This window comes from Fukomys damarensis, unplaced genomic scaffold, assembly GCF_012274545.1.
Source record: "Fukomys damarensis isolate Sample0158 unplaced genomic scaffold, DMR_v1.0_HiC HiC_scaffold_19, whole genome shotgun sequence".
Taxonomy (NCBI): Eukaryota; Metazoa; Chordata; class Mammalia; order Rodentia; family Bathyergidae; genus Fukomys; species Fukomys damarensis.
The window spans coordinates 43,192,744-43,219,952 of NW_022900931.1; the positions used below are offsets into that span (position 1 = coordinate 43,192,744).

General features: G+C 44.2%; 1 protein-coding gene across 1 annotated transcript in view; it reads left to right on the plus strand.

Annotated features, from left to right (window-relative positions):
- Positions 1-27,209, plus strand: part of Lmx1a (LIM homeobox transcription factor 1 alpha) — a 147,584-nt gene that overhangs the window by 98,433 nt on the left and 21,942 nt on the right. Inside the window, exon 4 of the mRNA XM_010633919.1 lies at positions 3,050-3,282. Within this exon, the coding sequence (XP_010632221.1) occupies positions 3,050-3,282 (233 nt within the window). The remainder of the gene's footprint in view (positions 1-3,049; positions 3,283-27,209) is intronic.

Genomic DNA, 27,209 nt, shown 5'->3' on the forward strand with positions numbered 1-27,209 from the left:
CTATTCAAGAAAAGGTGTAAGCAGGGCATCATTGGGTGGAGCTTCCGTCAGCCTCTACTTTCCCGCCTGGCAGAGCACAGGGGAAACAGCAGAAGGAGTATGGAGGAAGAGGAAAAGCAAGAACAAAGAAAAAGAAGGTAGAATAATCAGTGACTGCTAGCCTAAACGAGGTGGGTGGGTCTCTCCTTTGTGCCTTTTCCCAGCTACTTAAATATACCCACGCGTGGCTGTTCATTTAAAGCCTGCTGCCTGCTGGAGAAAGTGAGTTCCCTAAGGTTGGGGTGGCCTTGTTTATCACAGTGTCTCCGGGGCCTTACTCAGAGGGGACTCAGTAGAGGGAAGATAGTGCTGAGGGCTTAGTCTCTGAAGCAGGTAGTGCACCCAGTGCTTTTTCATAAGGAAGATACCGTGATTCTCATTTTACAGGTGAGAGAGTGAGGTGCAAACAGGGGATGAGCTTTGAGAGGTAGGAGACTTTCTGATGATGAGAAAACTTGGGTATCTGATGATTCTGGAAACCTTGCCCAGCTCTCCATGGCACCGTCTGCCAGGCTCTGAACCCGGAGCGAGGTCTCATTAGCATTCAGAGGGGGAAGTAACCATGGGGGATGCATCCAGAGTATTAGGAGAAGACAGGCTGTGTTTTAATTAGGACCTGGACTTTTGAACAAATCCTTTTCTCTGCTTGTCTGAGCCTTAGAGAAAACAACTTGTGGGAGGTGTGCAGTCGGCAGCTGGGTCCACAGTGGTACCAGTACATCTGTGTACACATCTGGCACACAGGTGTGGGCTGCATGTGCCTTTGCTCCTTGAATTTCTCAGAACTGAGAGAGGCTTACAGAGCTGAGGGTGACCTGGTTTGGACCCAGGAGGGGAGAGCTGATGGAGAGGAGCAGGACTGCCCCTCTGTGGGCCTGTGATCCCCAGTGACCGTGACCACTTCAGGATTTGAGCACAGAGAACTCCTGCCACTTCCCCGTCAACATGGCAGGCTTTCATGGTTGATTCACTCCAACCCTCCCTTCTCCAATTTCGGGGAAAATTTTGGAGTAGGCAACGAAAAGAAAGGGGAAGAGAAAGAGGAGATTAAGGGGGTAGAAGTTAGACAAGCACAGATGCTACCACCTGCTGCTGCACATTCTCAAGTGCTTGTTGACTCCCTGGGAGTTTGCCTTGAGTCTGTTTAACAGTCCGTTCCTGGGGAAGGGGAGGAGAAGCAGGGCGTGGGGACAAAGGCCCTTTGACCAGCTCCTGGAAAGGCCCTGATGAGTTTGCTCAGGTTGGCAAACAGTGACTGGGGACTTGGGGCCCAAAGATGAACTGGGTAGTTTTTCTACCTAATGCATGGTGTCCAGCAACACAGGAGGCAGGGAGAAGGGAGGAAAGGCAAACACTTCAGGGACTGATGTGAGGTTGCCGGAGAGACAGGAAAACCACACAGGGCACCTGGAGGAAGGAAGAGGACAGAAGGGCTTCTAGTACCTGGAGTTCCGGTTTAGGGTTCTAGCACACTTTGTTAGTGGTGAAAGAGCCCTACCAGCTCTCTGGACTATCCCCAGCCTCACCCTCCTTTCTGAATCTGAGAGGCGGAACATCAGCGTTGGTGTTTCTCAGGTACTCCCCGTGGCCGAGGCCAGGAAGGGTGGGTGTGGTGGCTGAAGGCGCGTGTCAGAAGTAAGACAGCACGTGGCCTCCTACTCTTGCGGCTTGGCCCCTGCCCCAGGAGATTGCTCCTCGTGGCTTCGTGGCAGGTGACTCCATTCACTGCTCCAAGCCCCTGGCCTCCACTGCTCAAAGTGCTTGAATGGCTTCCCTTTTCTTTCGTGCCCATCTGTGTGTCCTGTGTCCTTGGGAATTTCTCCTCAGCTTCCTCTTTGCTCCACCCCCCAAAATGCTTCCCTTCTTCCAGGGTCTTCCAAGATAAACACAGTGTTTGCCACGAGTCGTTTAAAGCTATAAATGAGTCCAATTTCATGGTTGGGAAACTACTGACTATCATAACGTTTTTATATATGCCATAGCTTTATATCATTCTGTGTGGTATCACAGGACACTGCTTTGTATTGTTCTTAAATCCTGAAGGGTAGACATTATTTATCTATTAACTAATGTATTTTTTGTTTACTCTGTGGGGTGGGGGATTTGTCTTGTATCCACCTACGTCTACAACAATGCCTGACACACAGCAGATATTCTCTATACACTTGCACCTGTAGTGAATGCTGTTGGGCGCTGGCTTCCTTTCCCTGTGAAAATGTGGAGTTTGTGCATGGTGAATGCTTGTGAATAAATGAAAGGATGAAAAAACAGAGGATGAAATGACTGAGTGAGTGTGTGAAGACGCTTTCTAGACGGGATTGGCCACCTTGAGGCGGCCGTGGTCATGTTCCTGTGTGCAGGAAAATGCTCTTCGGTACTCATGGTTCCTTAGCTCCTCCTGAGGTAGAGCTTATGAGCAGAACAAGCCGGCACCAGCTCCTGCAGGTACTCAGAGTCAGCTCCTGTCTTCTGTCTCTGTGAAGAGCGGAGTGGTGTGGGCTCCTTTGTGCCCACCCTGGACACTGTCCCTCCTTGCCATTCTCTCCCTTGCACCATCTGACCTTTCTATACCCATCGACTCCAGCGAGTAGGGACAAACACAGAGGATGTTTTCCACAGAGCCCCTCTTTCTCCATTGTGCTACAGCTTTAGGAAGCAAAACAGCTCTTTATTCTGGAAGTAGTAAAATGAATGCTATAACGAATGCCAGAAAATTTTTCGAATACATCACTTAGTGCTTATGCCACACCTTTGACAAATGCAGTTGTGGTATCACCAGACAAGATTTTAAAAACAAAAAACTTTAGGTCTTTCTTAGGCCACCCTGGCTTGTTACAGATGTGGAGTGACCAGGAAGAGTCTGAATTTCCTGGGTGTCAAGTATATTCCAGTCCAAGCTTCCTTGACCCAGGACTTTGAAGTCCTTTCGCTGTTAACCCAAGGGGAGACTGGGGCCCGGACCAGATCTTTCTCACAGTGTCTGTCCTCTCTCCCTCTCTCCTGCTGCCAGGCTATTTGCTGTCAAATGTGGGGGCTGCTTTGAGGCCATCGCACCCAATGAGTTTGTTATGCGGGCCCAGAAGAGCGTGTACCACCTGAGCTGCTTCTGCTGTTGTGTCTGTGAGCGGCAGCTTCAGAAGGGTGATGAGTTTGTCCTGAAGGAGGGGCAGCTGCTCTGCAAAGGGGACTATGAGAAGGAGCGGGAGCTGCTCAGCCTGGTGAGCCCAGCAGCCTCAGACTCAGGTGAGTGTCGTGTAGTGGGCAGGGGTTTCAGTGGGATGACAGAACAGAGCGAGGTGGCCATCTGTGTTGCTTCCTTCCCAGAGAGCCAGCTGTCTGGGCAACCTACCTCCAAGGCAAGGCAGTTCTGCGTATTTCAGTAACTCTTTTTCTAAGATCTGAATCATCTCTCACCAATCAGCTACTGCCATGATGATTCTGGGTAACAAATTTCCCCTGCATTCAAAGGCATCAAACCATAACACTTATTCACATATCCATTGTCTCCAGGTTCAGTGGAGTGACTCTGCTTCAGGCTGAAGCTCTTCAAGTTAGCTGGGCTCAGCTGAGCTTAGCTCTAGGCTTACACCAGGTTCAGGTCCACTCTGTGTGATATTTTCTGTGGTCCAGAAGAGGAGCACCTACAGGGCATGATCTCCTAGCACTGGTCAGAGTGCACGCAGGCATGTTGAACCACACAAGCACATTTCCAGCCTCTGTCAGTGTCCCATTAGCCAAAGCAGAAGAGGAGGCGAAACCTGAGGTTATGTGGTGGACAAATGTACTTTGTGCAGTGCCAAGCCTTGTTGGGATCACAGATATTACTATGTATAATGTGCAGTATGGGGTTGTATTAAAGGGAATGATGGATCAGAGACATTCGTGATGAATTTAGTGACAATCATTGAACTTTTCTGTCTTTCTTTCCTCATCTGTCAAGTGAGTCAGCTGGATGATGGGTCACACAAGGAAAGGAATCAGAATGTACGTGTTCGTCCTCTTTCTCACCTGCTTGTTCCCTACCCACATTGCCCGCAGTGGCGGAGAAAGAGAGACGATAGGAGAAGTGCGGAGATTTTACAGAGCAGGTGTCATGGGGCCAGAGAATTGAAACTGAAAACTTTCAGTTGAAATTGAAACTGTCCAAATTAAGTGCCTTTTCCAGGTGTTTGTCTTCTTGAAGTAGTGTTGGCTTTTGCTCAAGAATCTACGTGCTTCACCTGTGTATGATGATGCATGCATGGAATCCCAGCTCGCTGGGAGGCTGAGTCATAAGGATTGTAAGTTGGAGCCCAGCCTGGGAAACTCAGCAACTTAGCAAGACCCTGTCTTAAGAGAAAACTATAAAAGACTGGGGATGTAGCTCAGGGAAGAGGCCCTTGATTCAAGCCCCAGTACCAGGGAAAAAAGAAAGAATCCATGAGGTGATACTATTTGCTAGTTCTCCCCCTTGCATTTCCGGCCCAGTTCTGACCCCAGCACACTGACCAGGTGCTCTGTAAACTCCCTCTGCCCCACCTTTCCAGCTTCTCTGGGACTCTCTGCCCCTCCTGCTTTATATTTAGTTTTGCTCAACACTAGCATCTGTTAGAGGCTCTCACTCCCTAACAAGGTGTAAGGGTCTTATCCTTCTCTGTCTCATTGTCACACTCCTTTATCTTGCTAGCACATCCTTTACACTTCCATCTGGGGTCTGTTTCACAAGGAAAACTCCCCCATGCTGGGGGACTCTACCCTCCATGTTTGCTGACTCATTTCTACCATTTCAAAGTAGTTGATGGTCATTCTTGCCAGCTATCTAAGCTCCCGGAGGGACAGCCTGTGTCTCATTTACCGCTGTGTCCCCAGGGACCTATATCCCACAGGTCAGGACACTGAGCATCAACTCTGTTAGAGAATGAATAAACCAAGAAACAAAAGCACCATGGGCTGGTGTTTAAGTACCAGACCTTTGGAGACAGGCAGGTGGGGTGCCTTATCCTGGCTGACGCACTTACATCTGTGACTTTGGGAGAGTTTTTGAGCCACTCCACGCCTCCATTTCCACAACTGTGAAATAGTGACCATTGCACCTGTTTTGGGAAACAAACAAGATGGTGCATGCAGAAGCCCAGTGCGGAGTCACTGCTGGTGCTGGGTTTCTGCTGGGTAATGGTTTCTTTTACCTCTGCTGGTTCTTCTTTCCCATTCTTGCCTGCAGTCTTAAGTGAGCAGATACCTGGGCAACTTCTCTGGGGCCTAGTGGTTTCAAGATTTCCTGGTTTTATTTTGGTTTAAGGGAAATTCTCTTTGCCCAGAAACCTGGCATTGACATATGGAGGATCTTCCCAGGAAATTAGACGCATTCTACACTGAACGTAATGGTTGCATCTTGGTATAAGGCCAACTCACCCTTAGGCAACACTTCAGTTTTCCTTCAGGTGTTCTGCTCTGCCTGCCCATAAGACCTTTGTACTTTCTTGTTTGAATAAAGTACCTGACACACACACAATTTAAAGAAGGAAAAGTTTGTTTGGCCTATACTTTCCAGTGGGGTCAGTCCATGGTTGGATTGCTCCAAGACAGAAATGGCTTGGTGGAAGGACCTAGAGGAGGTGAGCTGCTTATCTCATGGCAGCCAGGAAGCAGAGAGAGAAGGAAGGAGGCGGGGACAAGATTACATCCCTTCAGAGCACACCCCCACTGTCCTGACCGCTCCAACCAGGCCCCATCTCTGAGCATATGAGACTTCGGGGGAATATTTTCAGATGTAAACTATAAAAACCTCTTCCCAGATAATGCAAAATCTTGCAGTTCCAAAGGAGCTTTGGTGTCGTGGTGGTGAGAATACCAGCATAACCTTAGAAAGACTTGCACACCTAGAGGGACCTACATTCTGTTCACGTGATAATAAACACTGTGGTGTCACCTTTCTTTATGCGTGACTACGTAGGGCTTGATCCCTAAGTTAGTCAGTTGGTCACACTTTTAAGGTTTGCAAGATTTTATTTGAACTCAGAGTGAGGCATTGCATTGTTACTGCCCCCTCCCTCAAATAACAAAACCAAAGCTGAATCTAAGCCATCAAAAATAGCATTATGATATCCAGAGCAGAGGAACAGCAACAGGTCTTGTCTCATCACGTTTCCAGCAAGGTGTTCATTTCTGAGCTTTTCTCTTTGAGACTAATTTAGACAGACCTGAGCTTTCCAGGCCATTCATTTGTGTATCATTCAGTAATCACATCTTCAGTGAATGTTTGTTACATGACAATTATTTAAGGGTGGGGAGATCTCAAAACCATGTCTAGTGGAGGAATTGTGGACATGTAGCCTAAAAAATGAAAATTAGGTGACGTGATCGTTGCCTTCAGATGATCAAATCAGACCAAAATTTCTTCTGATTTTAGAGAGATGAGAATTTATTCATTGATTTAATAAAATTGTTGAGTATTTGTACTAAAGAGGTACAAGAAAGCAACTTTCAACTAGGCACAGGAATGTTGGAATTTCACTCTAATGACTGGATCCAACAAAGGCTAAAATTACCAAGAAATACACCTTACGCGTGTTGACTCTGACTTGGTGTGGTGTGAGGGCAGGAGGGAGGTCCTAGGAGACCCATCTCTAGAAACCTATGATTGCTTTTGGAGCTTTAAAGTGATATTGTTGACCCCTCATTTTATGAATTGTATAAATGCTGCCTGTCATAAAATGTTTTGTATGTCCAGCTTGCCTCACTAATGAGGGCAGATTTTTAGAACAGGTCTGTAGCTTTTAATTTTTTGTGTCTTTTGTAAAGCTTAGCATGATACCAGGAGAAGAATAAGTGATCAATAAATATCTAATGAGTTTAGCTAAATCTTAAAAAAAAAAGATATCCACCTCATATAAGGGCTTCATAGAAAGCTGTTTTAAAAGTTGTCCCCATACAAATACAGTTGTTCCTCTTGTTTCTGTCCTGAATGTCTTACATATTGTAGGTGCTTGACAAATATTTGTTGAGTGAATGACTGACTGTCTTGTCATCTTTTAACATTTTTATCAACGACTTGGATGAAGATACCATTTGCAGGTGACACAGTCCTGGCAGGGAATGCTGTAGTGGCAGCCGATACGCTCCATGTTCTGAATGATTTGACAAGCTAGAAGACCACAAAGTTGGGGAGATGGAAATCTCATCCCCAGGTCCCACAATCCTACTGAAAGTGTATGAAACCTGGCCTGTCTTGATAGAATTCCATGTGGGTTTATAGTTGATGATGTAGCCAATAGGATCCAAAAAGTCTTAAGCTATGTTACTAGAACTATAGTGTCCCTAACATCCAATATGGTCCCTTTTTTAGTATTGGTCAGAGAACATTTAGAATTCACAAGCTCATTTTAAATGATGTCCTTTAGTAGGCCAGTGACTTGGAAGAGTCTTGCAGAGAGTAATTAACTCCTTGTTAAATAAATGATAAATAGCTGAAGAAACAATATATTTAGCTTTGTAAAAATAAGTCTAATGGGCATCATGAGAGTCACACCCAAGGTGGCACACCTGGTACCGAGAGTGAAATGACAGATTCTGGCTCAGTATAAAGTAGGTCCATGTCTGACACTTGTGCCCGCTGGTCTACTTCCATGGGGAGTGAGCTTGCCTGTTCTTTAACATTTTAATTACGGTTGGTGGGAAATTGCATCAATGACCACTCGGCCTTCTTCCGTCCGGGATACTCAAGTCTGTAATTTTATGGTACCCGCTGATTTAATACAAGAGCACATGACAGGCTTACAGCTATGCAGGACGCCAAAGCCAGGAGGTCTTCAGCTGGTGGATGGTCTATTTTGTAAAAGATATTTATTGATTTATTTAGATGGTCTTTTTTGATATGGCCCGGTCTCTTCTGTCCTGGTCTCTGCTTTGCCGGCGGCCTCGAAGCAGCCTCCCAAGCAAATGGATGGGATTTGTAGCCAAAGACAGACAATTTTCATTGGCTCATGGGGCACCTTGGATGTCTAGGGATTCCAGAAGAGATCTCGTGACATTTAGGCCTCAGATCTCCTTCGCCAGAGAAGGTGATCTCGCAGTGGTAAGTGCTTTGAAGGTGATCCAGTTCACACTTCACCAGATGCTCCTCCAGCCTCTGCTTGAGCATCTCAGCCATCGGGGAATCTAAGGGGATAGTAGGGGACAAATCCATGCACTTTTTCGTCTACCTTCTGCTCAATGCTGACTGTAAACGTGCAGGAGTTTTCCTCACATGCCATCAGGCAAGTGGGCTGTTGGTTCAATTCAATGCTGACGCTGTCTACCTAGAGATAATGTCAGATTCCACAGGTTAAAGGCTCCAGGCTCACGAAACTGTCCCCTGTGCTTAGATACCAGTCCCAAGTTGAAGGTTGTCACCTGCACTCCTGACCTACTGGCTATAAACCATGGGTTTCAGGATTCCTACTCAGGTCACTTAAGTTGTTAGAGCGGTTCACAGAACTCAGGGAAACATCTTACTTAGGTTTACCCATTTATTACAAAGGTATTTTCAGGGACATAGATGAAAAGCCTGGTGAAGAGATGTACAGGGCGAGGTGTGTGGGGAGGGTCTGGAGCTCCTGTCCTCACTCTGGGATGTCACCACTGAAAGCTTCCCTGTGTTCAGCTGTCTGGAATCTACGCAGACCTTTGTCCTTCTGGGTTTTTTATGGGGTCTTCATTACATAATGTGATTGATTATGTCATTGGCCATTAGCAATCACCTCAGCCTTTATCCCCTCTCCCCTGCCCAAGGCTGGTGAGTGGGACTGCAAGTCTACCACTCTAATCCTGCCTGGGTCTTTCCAGGGACCAGCCCTGCTCTGCAGCTGTGTAGTGGCCCCCAGGCCCTACTCATCGCATTAGCATACAAAAGGTATTCTTGTCATTCTAGAGACTTCAGAAGTTTTAGGAGCTTTTTGACAGGACACTGGACAAGGGCCACTATGTGTTTCACAACATCACAGGAGCACTTAACCCCAGATTCTGCAGTATTTTACTAGAATTTTTATATTGAGCCCCAGTGTCTGCCTTGGTCTGTATGTAACCTTCAACCTTGGTCTTGGCTCCTCTACTTTCAGATCCTCATAAAATAAGTCAGTGTCTGTTCCCCTACATGTGGCAGCCTTAAGGTGGAAGACAGAACTCCTGCCTGTGAGATCTATGAGACTCGCGAAATCTTTTCCTTTCTACTTTTGCCTGCTCTTCCAACAAGCCCTTATAGGAGGCATATTGCTTTATCTGTGAAAATACGACATTCTCTTTGAAATCTACCGGGAAGAAGGGCCTACACTCTTCCATATGTAGTCTAAATGGTACAGCGGGATTGCTGCTACTTGTCATGGGTCCTGACCAATCCCCGATTTCATTAGTTGTTTTGACCTGGAGTGAGGTGGTTGTGGGCATGTTGCTTATTTAACTACCCTTCTTGTCTTCATGTTTCCTTTTAAAATTAGATGTCACCTGAGATTGTCCTGTGCAGTAATTTTTAAAATCTGCCTTTAAACACAAAGTATATGTTTTGAGGTAAAATTTAATCACACATAGGACAGAGGTTCCCACAGACACCCTCATCCATCTCCCCACGATAGTAATGTTGTACGCAGCCTGGATACATTCATTGAGGCTAAAAGTAACACTGGTGTAGCACTATGGACCACCGGCTTCATTCGATTTCATGAGATGTTCTACTACTGTGTTTATCCGTGCAAGGATCTAGTACATGATGCCACATTGCATTTAGGGTTAGGCTATTTTTAAGTTAAATTGCTCTTTTCCCTCTTTGGGGGAGTATTGGAGAATATCTAGTCAGAACTTCATATTTTGCTCCTGTATCTAATAATACTTTTTGGCATTTCATTTATTTTTAGTGTTCCTCACCATGGGATCAAACTTTGTTTTTTCAGCCTATTTGTTTTGAGATTGGTTTGTTTCCCATTTAACTTTTCCTTTCAGAAGACCTGTGTGCATTTCAGATTATGCCTGGGCTCTATTCTTTGACGAAGGGAGGCTCTTTTAGCTGCTCCACTTGAGTTTTTGTTTGTTTTGATTTGGTTTTTGCTGTACTGGGGATTGAACCAAGGGCCTCATTGAATGCTAGGGAAGTGCATGATGAAGGAGCTACATCCCCAGACTTTTTAACTTGCTAGGTTGGCCAGGTTGGCCTTATTCTGCAGGGCTCCTGCCTTATCCTTCCCAGTAGCTGGAATTGCAGTTGTAGATCATCCCACCCAGCTTCAGCTCTTGCTCAGGATTGGGAAGCATTGGTTGTGAAATCTCTGTGTGACAGCCCCTTTCTGCAAAGGACATTTTATGTTTTCAGTTGTCGGAGCAGGTCCTGGCCTCAGTTTATCAGGGAGTCTGGTCTGCAGCATGGAGCTTAAGGTGCTCCTTACCTTGTGTTCTGCATTCAACCAGCACACCTTGGTACCCGGGATGCAGTAGGCATTCAGGAAACGTTTGCTTCTTGTGTGAATAAAGTAACTTTCTCCCACTTTACTTCTGACACCCTTGACAGGAACACAAACCTGCAGTATAACTTTTTTTTTTTTTCTGGAAGTGAAAGACGATTCTGCACACATATTGGAGTTTGTGAGTCCTTCTTCCTTCTAGGTCTCCTTGGGATATGGGATGCTGCTGCTTCAGAAGGTCTGTGTGCCTCTCTCACTGCTCTGCTTTTGAAATGAGTTTTTCTCTTCTCAGTCCCACTCGTCCATGTCTAGGCACACATCTAAATTGTTTTCTACAACCTTGGAAGTGGCTGCTGCCTCTCCTCCTTCATCTCCTCTCCTTCTCCTTCCTCTTCCTCCTCCTCATCATCCTCCTCCTCGTCAATTACAGAAGTATTTCTTTCAACCTATCTTATTTTCCAATAAATTAGACTAGAGAGCCAGTGATTACCTCAGTGGTCTGGAAAATACCCAACTTGGAGGATTTTCTTTGTCAGTTCACAGCCTGAATTTTACAGTGCAAGATAGAAAAGAAAAAGTCAGCAGGAGGAGGCATGAGGAAGTCACATTCTCCATACTGTAGTCAAAGCCTTGGGCCCTGATGTTAGACAGGTCTGAGTGTGTGCCCTGTGCTCACTAGCACTACAAACTTAGGCAAATTATACCTCTTCTCCAGGACCCAGTGTCCTAATCACTAGAAAGGGGGCCAAAATACCTCCTGTGCAGGCTGCTGTATTAATAAAAAGAGGCAGTGCCAATCAAGGGCCTGAAGTTTGGTTGGTGCTGAGTCAATGGCAGTCACCATTGTTGTGTCCTGGTGGGAGGGAAACTGTGGGTCTGGGTAGCTCATGGCTCAGCTTATTTAATAAAAAATCCATGTTTCATAAGCATCTCTTTTTCTCTTTCAGTTGCCTCTGGGTAGCTGACCTGAGGCATCTTGGGGTGGGTGTAGACAATGACTCTACCATTTTGTGTGGTTAGGGTACACCAAGTAGAGATGGGCTCATTCATGCATGGGCCTGCATGTCTCTGAGGCACTCGTCAGTTTCCAAACATTTTGCCCAGCATTGCATCTTGCAAACTCAGGGCAGAAGACCAGGAGGAGTTATTCTTGCAATCCTCTCTGGGAACTGGAATTCCAAGCAAGAATGGGAAAGATTCATTAAACTTCTCTGCTGTTCTTTTACATTTTAGGAAACCGAGTCATATAGTGGTTATGATTAGAGCTCTTTTGAGAGCCCAAGTGCCACCTTATTACTGCATATAACATTTCTTGGCATGTTACCCTGGGGTGGAGCTCTAGGATTCTTGGTATAATGTAGTAGTATATCTTGCATCTTTGATTGAGTTCCTTTGGGAGTGGATTAGACTTCTCTCTTACAACCCGAACTCTTCAGTCCAGCAAGGGCATTGAATTTGGCAGCTACTGGTGAATACATTGTTCACCTGAGGCTAAAGTCATTTTTTCTATCTTTCTATAGACCTGTTAGCATTATTCTCAGGCCCAGTGTAATCCATTTTTGTCCGTAGGTGGCCATCTTACCAACCAACATTTTTCTTACAGACACCTTACACTATGTTGGACTATGGGCCAAATTTTGTCATTTAAATTGCAGAAAAAGAAGGTCCAAGGAGATATTTAATACTGAACAGAATGACTGAGATAAACTTCTCAAAGCCAGTATCCCAATGCCAGTGGAATACTGATCCAACTTTGTGATATAAGGAGACTGAGAAATAGGAAAGGGATATAGCTTGTTAATAAATCTTGCCCTTGTTTTCTTTAAGAAGTAAGGAGTGAGTCATGTTAAAAAATTCTAGTGGGAAGACAAAGGTCTACTATCTAGAATATATAAATAACTCACAAAAATCAGACCTCCCAAATTTAAAGACCCAATCCAAAAATGGGTACCTGAAATGAACAGACAGTTCTCAGACAAAGAAGTAGAAATAGCAAATAGACATATAAAAATATGTTCAACATCACTGGTCATTTGAGAGATACAAATGAAAACAACAATGCTGAGATTCTACCTCACCTCAGAAAGAATGGCTGCTATCATGAAATCAACCAATAACAAATGCTGGCAGGGTTGTGGGGAGAAAGGAACCCTTCTCCATTATTGGTGGGAGTACAGACCGGTGCAACCACTGTGTAAATCAGTATGGAGATACCTCAAAGAACTAGGATTGGAGATCCCATTTGACTCAGCTATTCCCCTGCTGGGTATTTTCCCAAAAGAATTAAAAGAACCACACCACAGCAAAATATGTGCACCTATGTTCATAGCAGCACAGTTTGTGATAGCTAAAACTTGGAAACAGCCCAGTTGGCCATCAACTGAAGCCTGAATAAAGAAAATGTGGCTTCTTTAATTTTATAAAATAAGAGTACTACTGAGCCACAAAGAATGAGAAACTAGAGACATTTATAGCTAAATAGATGCACATCGAGGTGATACACTTAAGTGAAATAAATAGGACACATGTGTAAATACTGAATAGTTTCTCTGATGTGAGAAACTGAAAGTGTAAATAAGGATCAAAGGATATAATAGAGACTGTGACATAGGAAGGAAAGGTGCAAAGGGGAAGTGGGAAGCATAGGGAAAGGAACGAAGGGAATGGAATTAATATGATAAAAAAATGGAAACAAAGTCTTTGTAAATAGCGAGGGGAGGAGGGGTTGAAGGAAGGTCAGAGAATGGGGGAAAAAAAAAAGAAAAAAAAAAGATATTTGTAAAGGCACAAATTTCCAATGATAAATGTCATTATATTGTATACCTAAAATACACCAATAAAATTAATTAAAAAAAACTTTAAATGGGTATTACAAATACTTTGATAAACATATTGGTGAATATATCTATTTAAACCACATTATATATTTCCTCTAATGTAGCACATTGGAAAGACTCTCCGCTATAGCATAAGTTTTCAGAAAATTTTTACTGCAGCTTAACAGAAATTACATTTTTGTCATGATCCAATGTACACATTCACCTGTGTGTGTATAAAATAAATCCTAACACTTAAAATGACTCACTGGTTGCCCTAACTGCTGAGTCCTATTTATCTTTAATTCTAATCTACTATACTGATTTCATAGGCTACTGTTGGATTATGGCCTAAAGTTTGAGAAATATTGCTTCATATTTTGATCATTTACAAATCTATCCCCAGGTTTTGGGATTGGTGCACATTTCTAAACTTCTGGGCTAATAATAGATTGTAATTATATGGACTCTAACAGATATAAGAATAAGACACAAGATATGTGTCTGTCCCTGAAGATTTGGTACAGTGCTTTGGACACAGCAAACATGGAATAGATGTTACCTCTTTTTATTGTTGTTATTATTATCAAAAAAGACAGGAAGAACACACATATTTATATCATGACTAGCACAAAGGTCTACAGGGACATTTTCTGACTTTTTAATCTGGCATCCCCAGATGGTAGACAAGATGCAGTTATAATTGTTGAGCCTTTCAGGTTGTTTTAAAAATCAACAGTTTTGTCTCTTGTTGGTATCACAGCCATAAAATTCACTACCAGAATTATTTGTTGCCCTCTGTTGGAAGCTCTGCACTTGTTTTTCCTTTACTGAGTTTTTGTCTTCTAGTGTATTTGTTTTGTCTTCATAAGATAGAGGGAGAAATAAAGACACAAGATACTTGAGTCAGGGATAAGCTGAAATAAGAATTTAATTCTACCAATTACCGAGTCAGGACACTTGATACTGAAACAGGGGTTTAGCCCTGGCCATATTTGTGTGAGTTGGGCAGAGTTTATCTTCAGTGCTTAAAAAGTTACAATCTACAGATTTAGACAACACATTTTCTCCTTCCAATTGATGGCAATGTAATTTTGGAAATGTGTTCACACAATACTTTTATTTAAAATGAATAATTAAAATGATAGCAAAATTAGGGCAGTTGCTTTTTTTTTTTTTTTTAATTTTTCGTATAGGTATTGAACTCAGGACATTGCACTTGCGAAGCAGGCGACAGAACCACTGAGCTAAATCCCTGGCCCAAGGCACCTGTTTTGTAATGTATCTATCTGCAATAATGTGCTGCCTTTGTGAGTTCATTTCCTATGTACAACCTCTGTAAGAAAAAACTGACCATTTGGGCAGCTGTCATTGTGAATTTTGTGTAATGATGTTGAGAATAGTGCTCACAATTATTGCAACCTTTGTCTTGACAAAGCTTTACGTTAAGCAATTTACATGAATTAACTAATTCAGTTTTCCCTTCAAGCTGATGAAGAAAAGCAATGTGGTGATTATTCCCATTCTACAGGTAGAGATGAATGTAGGAAAATGAGCAGTGTGTGGCAGATACTACAACTCATAATGGCTAGAGTCAGAATGCAAACCCAGGCAGGCTATCTCCAGGACACCCCAAACCCTGTGCTGTTGCTGAGTCGCTAGAAATGCACCTGGATGTCACATTTTGGTCCCACATTTTGGTCCCACAGTGCCTCTCTCTGCCCACCTTATACTGTGTCTTCTTTGGCTGTGACAGCACATCTTTGCAGAATGATTGGCAAGAGTTAAGGTTGCAGTCTGGACCGGCAGAGCCAACTTATGAAGTAGATTTTTCCTTACTTGACATAAAGCCTGCCCGTACAATTACTTTCTTACGATCTTATGGTAAGGGTCAGGGTCGGGGAGGAGATGCTGAGTGATGCTTGGTGGGTTTTTTTGTTGTTTGTTTTTTGCCCTGACATTCATCCAAGTCCATCAGTTTTAAGGTTTTCCAACCAAGGGATGTCAAGATGGATATGATGATGCTTTAGATTGTTCACTGAGCAAATGGAGAATCACTTCTAATATTTCCTTGTGCCTTGCTATCTTCAACCAAGGTGGATTTAAAAAAAACAAAAACAAAAACAAAAAACAAACCCAAAGTCCTGTTTACTAGGGATTGGTGGCAAACCAAGTTGTAAATTTCTCTGAGTACTTTGGTTGGTATTTGGCACTATAAAAAGTACAGAGAAAACGGGGTAATTTAAGAACCATTTGTGTTCTTAGGGGTCCAAATCCAGTTTTGCACATTGGAAGCCAAGAGTGTGTTTAGGCTTTCTGGTGATTGTGACTGGGATTTGAGTACTGTGGATGTATGTGTAACTGGCAGCGGGGGGACCAGTGGGTCCAGATGGTGTGCAAGGTAAGATATTCACGTATTTCCTCTCAGGAGTCTGTGAGGGCAATGGACTGGCTAAATCTACTCAGAAGGAATTCCAGCCAGGCATTTGCTGGACTGTGGCATTGGGCAAGGATTGGGTATGCAGTGTGCTCAGAGATATATGAACCTTGACTGTTGGGGAAATATGTTTTGAGCACAGACTGTGTAGCAGGCCTTTTGCAGACCACAAAGCTTACATTCCAGTGGAGACCACACGTGACCAAGTATATAAAGCAAGGTTACGGGCTACCCTTCCCTATTCTTCATACTTCAAGGATGTTGGACACCTTAGGAATTTAGTCAGCCTGGGACCCAGTCTGGCTTTTGCAAAGCCCCCTCGGGGGTTTTCATGCGCCGTCAAGATTGAGCACCACTGCCCCAGAAGGTCGTGAGGCTCAGGGAAGATGGGGTGGATGCTTCAGTTTTTTTCCCACTCAGCTTTTTTGCCGAGCTAGGGTGACAGGAGAGTCGAGACAGAAGACAATTCTTTCCCTAGAGTGAGCAGGTGTAGCCGGCTGTGAGGTAAAAAACCAACACAAATCCAGGGTGCACGGTGATGAAAATTATTGTTTATGAGAAATTCAGACTTAACTTTGTGTCCTGTATTTTATCTGGCAGCTTTAGATATAATAAGAATCCGGCAGGGGTGAGGAAAGGGAGGACCAAGAGGGGTGGTGACTGATGCTGGAGCCTGCCAGGAGGTATGGATAATGTTTGATTGATTGATTGATTGACTGACTGCTGACAGGGAGAAAGAAATGAATTCCGTCCCAGGACACCTGAGCTTCCGTGTCCCTTGTGAACAACAGGGTTTCAGCCCCATGCTCTGGGCTGCTTCCCTCTCCTGGGCTTAGAGGGAATCTCCCGTTACCTTGGCAACTCCCTCCTGCCGCTCCCTCACCACAGTTTGAATTACACCCGGCCGCTTTTCCTCCTCGGCCTCCTTCTCCCTCCAGTCCACAGGGTGGTGGCTGTGGGTACCGGGTCAGGGCCCAGGACTCTCTGAACCTCGCTTTCCCCGCTCGCCTTTGGCCTGCTTTTCAAAGGCTTCTTTAGGAATGGGAGCGGCCGGGCGCAGACACACAGACACACACAGACACACACGCACGCATACGCACACACAGAAGACAGTTTTATGAGAAAATGCAGATAAAGAGCCCGGCGGTAGAGCCATATGTTCCCCATAATCTCCAAAGCCGTCACTTCAATTAGAGCCTCCCCTGAGTTCGAATGCCCAAGCCTGGGTAAACAAGCCACTGTGAAAGAAGACCTCGGTTTCCAATTAAAAGTGTACTAACATTTCTCCTTCCCTTAATTCCCGCCGAGCAAAAGCCCCGCGCAGGGCGGAGGCGCTGCCGCAGGGTCGCCGCGAGGTCGCTGTCGCCCGGCCCCGCCAGCGCGCGTTCCCAGGTGACGTCAGGCGGCCCGGGATTAGGGCCACCCTGCGCTCCCGCCGCGCCGCAGAGTTAATTAAAAGTAATGCCACGGTAAATCTGCCAGCTCTGGACCAGGCTGCGGGAGGGGGCTTTCCAAAGCAGGTGCTGCGGCTTTGTGTGTGCGTGTGTGTGTGTGTGTGTGTGTGTGTGTGTGTGTGTGTGCGTGCGCATGCGCTTGCGCGCCTGTGTCCCTGTGTTGTGTGCTTGAGCGCCATAAAAGGGAGGGTCATAAAGAATTTTTCGGAATCAGAGGTTATCATTTCCCTGGCTCTCACACCGCTGCCCCTCACCCCCTTACTCCGAAAGAGACCTAGGGATAGACACGCCACCTGACCCATGCTTTCCTTTGGGCTCCCCGGCCTTAGTCCTGGTTTGCATTCAGCTTCCCCGGTCTCCTGTCTACTGTGGCAAAAATATCGGTTTTTTTTCCTGCAATCACAGCCCACTGCTGCTCCTCTCTTTTGTTGCCCCAACCTTGACAACCCTAAGGGAATAAATAAATGGGAGCCAGTCTTGAGGTTATTTAAGTATGAGGGAGGCAACTTAGCACCTCCTGGCATTCTGTAGGAGCCCTTTGGAGGGCTGAATCTCTACACTGCGGCTCTCCAACCTCTGTGTCACGGCTTGCTGAAAACTTGGTTTCTGTGGATGTTTTCCGTTGGCTAGTCTTGGTGGAAAGTTGCCTGGTTTCAGAAGGGAGAATGATTGATAGGTTAACTTTCTGGCCTACTCTCTTCACTATGAAAGAATCAAAGAATTGAAACCATTATCTGAAAAATTCCAGAAACATCGATACGCAGAAAATCCTCACTAGATCATTCAAATGCAAATGGTTCTCATCCTTTCATGAAATATCTACCCAAGTAATTACTTTAGTTTTTAGCTTGGCCTTGGCAGTGAAGACTTCAGAGAATTAGTCTCACTAAGGCCACGACTGTTTGTTTATCCCTTACTCTCGGATTGATGCTGACTAAATTAAATTGAGGCCAGTTCAGCAAACATCTTGAGTGCCTATCTGTCAGACACTGGGTTAGATACTAGTGATTGCAAGAGGAAGGGAAACCATCAGGTTCTCAGGCCCCTTGGTGATGAAGAAACTCCTGCAACAAAAGAATTACCATAAATACACACGACTGTCACATACAGTGGGTATACACTGTGCTATGGGAGCATACAGACAGGAGCAGTGCATACATGTGCATAATATGTATATTACATGTGTATCTTGGTGTGCATATGTGTGAATGGAGGGAGCTGTTAAAAATGTTTCACAGTGGATGTGGGACTTTGCAGAATTTGTTCATTGGCATATTCATTCAGTACAGACGCAGTCCACACTGTGTGCCAGGCATCATTTTAAGTCCTGGGGATGCAATGGTAAACAAAGCAGTCCAAGTGCTCATCACCCAGGATTTTAAATTCTACAACTGACACGACCATTAAGTGTGGAAAGAGAGGCTAAGCAGGAGATGGCTGTGAGGTTTCTACCTTGTATGAATAGTGATGTCACAGGGAGACAAGATCGATCAGCAAAGAATGACCTCGGTAATGAATCCAGGTGGAGCATGATGAGTTTGAAGGTTGCTGTGAGCCAGGTGGGGATGGAGTCAGGTGGGCTGCTGAGCACGTGGATCTTGGTCTCAAGGTGGAGGTCAGATGTGGATTTGGGATCAGAAAAGCTGAGGCTTTAAAAGCAGGTAGATTTTGACCAGTGTCTCCACTGATGCTTTTGTCTGAATCTGCACGGTTGTGGGAAACAGACAACACTTAAGAGCAAAAGCAACAAATATCAGTAGAACAGTGGTTCACCAAGTATCAACGGGGCACTTCTTAGACGTCAAAGTTTTATGTTTCATTCTACTGTGTTAGACACTGTAAGTTGCAACCAATAATCTGTAATTCTGCTGCCCTGGAAAGTTTGAGAAGCACAGAATTAGCACAGTCCATACAGCCCACCACATGCCAGCCACCGAGGCTGTAGTTCAAGCCTGAGCAGTGGGCATTGCCACTTCTTAGGGACCATTGTCTGCAAAGGCTCGGACTCATCTCCCGGTGCTCCTTCCCCAGGCAGCTGTGGTACCACTGAGATTCTCTCCCTTTTTCTCTCCCTCCCTCCCTCTGCGTGACTCCCTCCTCATTACCATCGTCTCCAGTGTCATTCTTTCAAGCCACACTTGAATCTCTCCTCTGTGACCAGCCCCTGGCCACCTAGAGAACATGAAGTATATAAAAGACAATTCTTCTGTCGTCCACATAGACTTTGATACATGACACAATCAATGAATACAAATTTATTATCTGTGAATGAAGTGAAAACAATTTGAGGTGTATTTAATGGGATATTGACAAGGATGGGAGTAGTCAGTGATTTAGTTAAAATATTCTAAAACAAAGGCTTTGGGGTTATGGTTCCCTGGATTTTATTTCCAGATGGCTGGTGATCTTGGGTAAGCACTTTGAGCTTCCTTTTCTTCATGTGTAAAATGGGCTCTGTGGGGCTTGTGCAATATATGCTGGTATATATGAGATGTTTATTACAGTTTCTGGCACCAAGTAAGTGCTCAGTAAAAGGAATTCATTATTATACGTGCATACTAGGGACTTCTGCTGGTACTTGTAGCATCGTACTTGTACAGTGTGGCAAAGGAGAGAGAAGGAAGAAATCCTAGAAGTGGCAACACTCCAAAGACGTCTTCCTGACTCGTTAAAGTGCCCCTTTCATATGGTTGGGAAGCCACACATTCGGCTGCTTGACAGTGACACAAGAAGCCACAGCTGGCATTATCTAATCTAACAGCTGGGATGTGACCAGAGGGATCTGAGGCTCTTGAAGGAGGGGCAAAGGACGCAAGACAATCTCTGCAAAGTGGAGCATGCCGAAAGAAGTATGACATTGATTCTAGCAATTTCTCCAAGAATTGGCTTGGGTCTGTGCGTATTGATCATATTGTTTTGAATTATGTTTATTTTCTTAAACAACCAGCTATATCTTGGAAAGTCCTTGTTCTTACAGAAGTACATGCCTCCCTAAAAACAAACCAGGCAGTGATGGTGAAAGCTGCCTTCCACGAAGAAGCACAGGATATGTTCACCCTCCAGCATTCCTCCCTCTGTTGGTGTCTCTTGACTCTCCAGATCCTGTAAGCCTAACCCATATTACATGTAAGGAAGAGCCATTGAGACCTGGTTTTCCCCAGTAGAGTCACACACAGGCATTTTTGTTGTTTTTCCCAGAGTTGAAGAGATACATAGAAAATTTCTTCACTTTTTTGTTGAACCCTAAGTCTTTGAGCCTGAACCTGGGGACTCCCAGTGGGAAAGGCTTGTGGTGGGGCTGCATACCTCCTCCACGGTGGTAAGGTCCCTGGGCCTCTCCATATGCTCCTCTGGGTACCTTTTCTAGCCCAGTACTGGGCTGTGTGTATCTCCAGCCTTTCCAATGCCATGAACCTTAGAGGCTGGTTTCACAGAGCTCACTTCCCAGCTCCAAGATCACCTTGGATGTACTCAAGGATCACGGAGCAGCAGAAGGAAAGGTTTTTCTTTCTCTTGGCTTAGAGAACCTCTTGAGAATGCTTCATCAAGTACATGAGACATACTGGTTTCAGTCACTCTGGTGCCCTTGATGTATCTGTGTAGTTTGTGTAGGCAAATTTCCAGTGGGAACAGATTTGTAATGGTAACAGTTGACCTTAATTTTGTCAACTTGATTGATTTTAGGATCTGCCCCAGAAATTAATGGAGCACACTTCTGATTGTGTCTGGCTTGGTCATGGAGGCCTGACCTTGGGGATATCGGGGGGAGTCTCTGGTCACTCACCTCTTCCTCCTTGGCACTGTTCCCTGCTCTGCTACTCAGCTGCCATGAAGTAATCAGCCTCTCTTATGACGTTACTGCCTTAGAGCCAGCCAATTATGGACTGAATTCCCTGAAACCATGAATCAAATTAAACCTTCCTTCCTTTAAATTGTAGATGTTGGGTATTGCGTCCCAGACATAGGAAAACTGATTAATACAGTAATCACTAAGATTCCAGAAAGTTGGGAGAAGCTTGCCACAGAGTACCTCAGGTGCTATAATTCTCAAGCTATAAAATTTAGAATTTAAAAAATTTGGGAGAAATAAAAGTGTCTATGATGTTAATTAAAATTGGAAGAAAAGGATTATTAAGATATAACAATAGCTGAAATTTTGCACCAAATGTGGGCTCATGAGAATCCAACTACTAAGCTGAATATTTCACCTGAAATCTTCCAATATTATAAGCAAAGAATTAATCAGAAAATAAATTGATATCACATATTTATTTTAAACAAAAACCCCACAGAAATATTTTCCATGAGGAGTGCCCCCATAGCCTGGCTTCCTACACTTTTCCACGTGCAGCTGTACAGAGCAATTGCTTACATTTAAGGAAGGGCTTTTAGAATTCACTGAAAGATTGAGAACTATTTTTTTAAAAGCCCAGACTATTTATATTAGTGAGTAAAGAAGATAGGATAATTTCCTTTAGAAGTTTTGCTCACAAATGTTGATACTGTTGTTGCAAAGCCCTTTGCGTGGAGTTACTGAGAAGATCCCACCTCTGATAAGTGTTTGCCAGTTGCTCTGCAAGATCCAGAATCCGAGCTGCCAGGGGACTTTTCTCCTCCTGCCGCCTGAGGCAGACCATGGTGATGAGCTAAGGCACTGGATCCAAGGCAAGAACTTCGAGCCAAAATTTGGAGCAACTAAGCATGCATGGGACCTTGGATAAGTTTCTTTGCCTAATTGGGATCAATTTCCTTACCTGAGGAAGTATAAATGAATGTGAAGCAGGTATAGATGTTCTCTAAGTTTTTTGTTGTCTGATTTTGGGCTGTTTTCCATCATGTTCCACTCGGGCAGCTAAAGGCAAGTCATAACTGTCTGTGCATGTGCGGATTTGTGAGCACAGTGACAGGGCAGTGGCAAATCTGTTGGTTCCACTCTCTCAGCTATGCAGGGAGTTACTGCCTTGTATGTGGGGCTGGTCCTGCCACCAGCAAGAATGAAGCTTGACAAGGTCATGGGGAAATATTAAGGCTCAGGTTGCTAGACACCAAATGGAGAGATTTGTTTAAGAATTGCCTAAGTCACAGCTCCTATGGTTACCCATGTTGGGCCATTCTAATACACTAGAAATAAAATCACTGCAGATACAGAGAATAAACTCAGAGATTTTTGTTCACTGCCATAAATACCTTCATGGGAGATTCTTGTCTTCACTCACTCACATTGCTATTTAACAAAATACTCTAGACTGTGTGGCTTATAGACAACAGATATTATTTTTCGTAGTACTAGAGTCTGGAAGTGCAACATCAGTGTGTCAGAGTGGTTGTGTTCAGGTAATGGTTCTTTTTGGAGTTGCACACTGCTGATTTTTCATTGTATCCTCACACAATGGGGAAAAAGCATAAGAATTCCTTGGGATCCTTTTAGAAGAGTACTAATCCTGTTTATGAGATCTCTACTAACCTCACTACTCTCCAAAAGACCCACTCCTTGGTATCATCACAATGAGGCTTAGGACTTCAAAGAGGAATTTTAGGAGGACACACTCAGTCCACAGTAGTTTGAGTCAGCATTTCTTAGCAGGAAGACTGTTGGCATTTTTTAGTTTTAGTTTTTGTGTTGTTTTTTTTTTTGGTGGCCCCCATCCACTAACAACTACAAGAATCTCCATAGATTTGCCAATGGCACCAGGGTGCAGAACATTCCTGACTGAAAACCTAGGGTCAGCTCAGTAGTCATAACTGGGGGAAGGTTTGTTAATCTTTCCCCCTATCATTTACAAACACAAAAGACTGCATTGAAAAGGAATATAAGCCACCATCTACAACAGTTCCCTTGTTTCATAGTTGAGGGAACTGAGGTTAAGCACATTGCTCAGGATCACATTGTAGAGGCATTTGTAGTACCAGCTTCCACCAACCCTGGCCTTGTGCTGCTTCCTTTGGTTCCACATAACACAGTCAACAAGGTATTTGGGACAAGAAGAATGGACTGTGATTAATAACAGAGCCATCTATGCTTTCTGTTAGTGGATGCCCCTCCCCCCAAGATCCTGAGCTTTGGGGTTTTCTAGAATGGCCAATGCTTTAAATAATTGATCTTGTTTAAGAGGTCAGTTACCTAAAGCAGAGTGGAGAACATATTTTGTATTCTAAGAGAGTTTACTCCTGGTTACATTTTAGCATATCCAAAATTGGGATGTGACACAATTGATGTTACAAGAAAGCATTATATCAAGATTTAATTGACCATATTTTCTTTCTTGGTGGTCTACAGAATAATGACATATTTTGCAACAAAAGGTGGCTTATATTTGGTGAAGTGTGATAAATCATTTCCAGGACAGTTTGCAGAGATCATTTGTATTTTAGTTCTTCCCAGAGGTGATGCAGGATATGACAAAGCCTGTGTTTGTCACTCTTTGAATTGCATGTGACAGAGCAGCACAGAGGTTGTACAAATTGCAGAGAGGTGTTACAAGCAAAAATGATGAGCTGTCTACTTTCTATGTCCAGTCACTGGAATAAGTTTCCTTTCAAGTTCTTGCTGGCCTCCAGTTTTTTTTGTCTTTGCCTCTAGGATCTGGCCGTGGTGCTGACTGCTTATGGCCCTCTAATATCAACTTTCAAGGCATCTGGGCTGTAAAATCTAGGTCCTAAGATAAATATTCACCATGCTCCATTATGTCATTGCTTCTCATGCATGATCCCTAAAAATTTAGCTCCAATAATGGTAAAAAAGGAGATGAGAAGATGATTTAACTCAGTTTTCAGTATGACCAGTGAAGCAGAGCTCCTGGATGTACTCACCTGGAGAATGAAGGAACAGTTGCTAAACCTGTGAAATTCCTTGCCACACTCAAGAACTGAATCAGTGAGAGATCAGCCAGGAGGGGAGGAACAGTTGTCAACATTTAAATGAGGGAGAGTTTAATTAGAGAATTGATTATGCATCTAATGAGATTATTGAGATGCAAACAGATCAGGATGGCGAGACAGTCTACAAATTAGCAAGGAAGGGGAGCTGCTACCGGCCTTCAGCTGAGGGAGATGGGGAGGAGGTGGTGTAAGTGCTGGGAGCATCTGGCAGAAGGCAAAGCTGCTATCGCCTGTCAGGTGCCGAGCTGGCGCCGTGGAGGAAGTTGCAGCAGCTGCCAGAGACACCACCCAAGGTGGAGGGAGGTCAAGGTAACCCTTTGGTTTCTCCCTTTCTCTGACTTCTTTGTAAATGTTTGCCATTAGTTGAATCTAGGTAGTGCAGCATCTTGTAAGAGACATTCCTCAGGAGATGTGGAAGGGACAAAGGGAAGGGGAGGAATACATTGAGTGCCAAAGAATGGTGCCTAACTTATGAAACATATAAAAAAAGATAAGGCAGAACATTAGAGTCATCCAAACTAGTGGAAAGAAAAATTGAGTCAGTATTTGTTCAGTAACATTGAGGCTTTCTTGGGCCTCCTAGAGTGGAGGGGGCAGGGAGCAAAATATGAAACCTTGAAATAGGTAAGGAACAGGGGATTAGATTTTATTTCCACCTTTTCCAGTTTCTAGCACTAGCTTCCCATTGTACATAAGTAAAAACTCCCTGTCACGGCCTCTGTGCTTGACTACGGTCTGGGACCTGGCTCTTACTTCAACATCCACCTTTTTCCTCTGTGGACCGTGACCCAGATGAAACAGCTGGAGCCTGGGCCACTGCCTCTGCCTCTGCGTGACCTCACCAGTTGGGTTGCTCTCTCTTGTCACCTTCAAATGCCACTTCCTCTGCAGCATCTTAACTCCTGAGGGAGCAGGCATTCTTCACCACTGAGTCTTCTGACACAGTCATCCTGTTTTCAGTACCTACTTACCACTGTTTAAATTTGACTGAGATTCTATAAGGATTTGGTTCATTCTTGATTTCTAAGATGTGTCTTCTCCAAAGAAAGGAGAGACTCCTCGGTTCTGTTCAGTACCATACTATACTTTCAGAGCCTATAACAACAGTGTTGTCAACATCGTGTGGGGTCAATAAACATTTGCTGTGGATGTGACCCCCCCCAAAAATCCCATTAAAAGCCATGACAATTATCTGCTTCTCTGTCTCCCTACCCGTGAATCAGTTTTTCCCTCCCCCTTTCTGTTCTTATTTTTAAAAATACTGACAAACATCTTTCTGTTGTTTTGCATTATAATGAGACCTTCTTAGTATATATGATATTACCTCATGACTCCATAGATGGGACTGAGGGTAATGCTTGGAATTTCTTAAATGCTTACTGTGTGCCCAGCATAGGCAACAGAGATTTGAAGAAATTAAATAATTTGTTCTCAGAAGAATCAGCATTTAGCCAAGATCTATTTGACTCCACAGCCCCCAGCTTGTTCCTAACAGCTTCACTTTTCTAACTCTGCTACCTTTCTGGTCATCTCTGCCCACCCACTACCACCTTCACTGTCCATATACTTCTCAGCTGTGCCTTCCCTTCCCTCCCTTCCCCTCCCCCCTTCCTTTCCCTTCCATTGCTCTCCTTCTTCCCCCCTCCTCTTTCCTTCTCTTTGCTTTCCCATTTATTTTTGTTAAACTTATCTTATACTTTTTGCAACTCTTGGGGAATCTTCTCTTGATCCTCTATGACCACACGAGATGTCCTCCCATTTCCTTCTCCAGAACTCTTCAGTTTACCAAAACACTTTTCAACCTTCCTTGGAAAGACCTGTGAACCTGTCATTCCTTTCTCTAGACTGTTGGTTCTTCTGTCTTGTTCATGGCTGTGTATTAAGGGTATCACAGAATAAATTTTTAGGGGCATGCATAAATGATGGAAGCATTGAAGAACCTCTGTGTGTTGAAACATGTCTGTTCATGCCTGATGGTAACAAAAAAGTTCTTCATTGTGAAATAAAGTTCAACTCAACAGAAGTTTGGTCTCTGCCCCATTTCTCAGGTGCACATCCCTTGTACGGAGTGTGGCATATCCATGAGAATAATCCAATAGCAGGGCTAAGCTGCAGCTGCCGTGATAGCCCATTAGCAGCCTGCATCTCCCTGAAGCTCAGCTGTACCCAAGTATCAAGTTATTTCTCCTTGGTCAAGCTTCTCAGTAATCTCCCACTCCATCTCCCACTGGCATCAGTGGAGAGGAAACAGCTGACCACGAGGGAAGATTCATTTAAAGACTTGATCTGGGACACTAAACAGACACATTTGATGACATTTATGTTTTGTGGGAGATGCATAGCTTTGGAATCATCTGGTCTCTTGAAACCGAAGGACTGCTCAGCACTTTGCACCAGTCCTGGAGGAGGTGGTAATGAAGAGAGGCTGAAGAGATCCGCTGAAGAGTGAGGGCAAAGGATGCAGAGGTTCCCTGTTCTCTTACCAGCATGTGTACCCTTGGCCCTCATGTCAGTGGCCATTGCCTTGGCAAAGAGGGAGGGAGCAGCAACCCTGTACTTGGTAGTGTGCACACCAAAGCCAGCCCTGTTTATGCCTGTGTCCACCTTAGATCACCATATGTTATCCTTGTGTTTCCCTCCAGCCATATTATTATATTTAAAGGGGATAAAGTTTTTTTTCAACAGAGTTCTCATTCTCTCCCTCACACACACACACACACACACACACACACACACACACACACACACATACACGCACGCACTGGGGAGTGCACCCAGGGTGTAGGGTGTTTATACAGAGTTACAGCCGCAGTCTTTTTATTTATTTATTTTTAAAATTAATTTTATTTGTGCATTTTAGGTATATAATATAATGACATTCATTGTTGGAGATTTGTACCTTTACATAATTTTTTTTTTTTTTTTTTTTTTTTTTTTGGTACTGGGGATTGAACTTGGATCCTTGCACTTGTGATGCAGGCAGCAGAACCACTGAGCTAAATCTCAAGCCCTACATAATATATGTTGATTCTTATCCCCCCCATTCCTTTGCCCTCCTTTCACCCCTAATCTTTTTATTTTTTTGAGACAGGGGCTCCCTAAGTTGCCCAGTAAAGGCTTCAACTTGTGATCCTTCTGCCTAAGCTTCCCGTAGTGCTGGGATTATAGGAACATACCACCA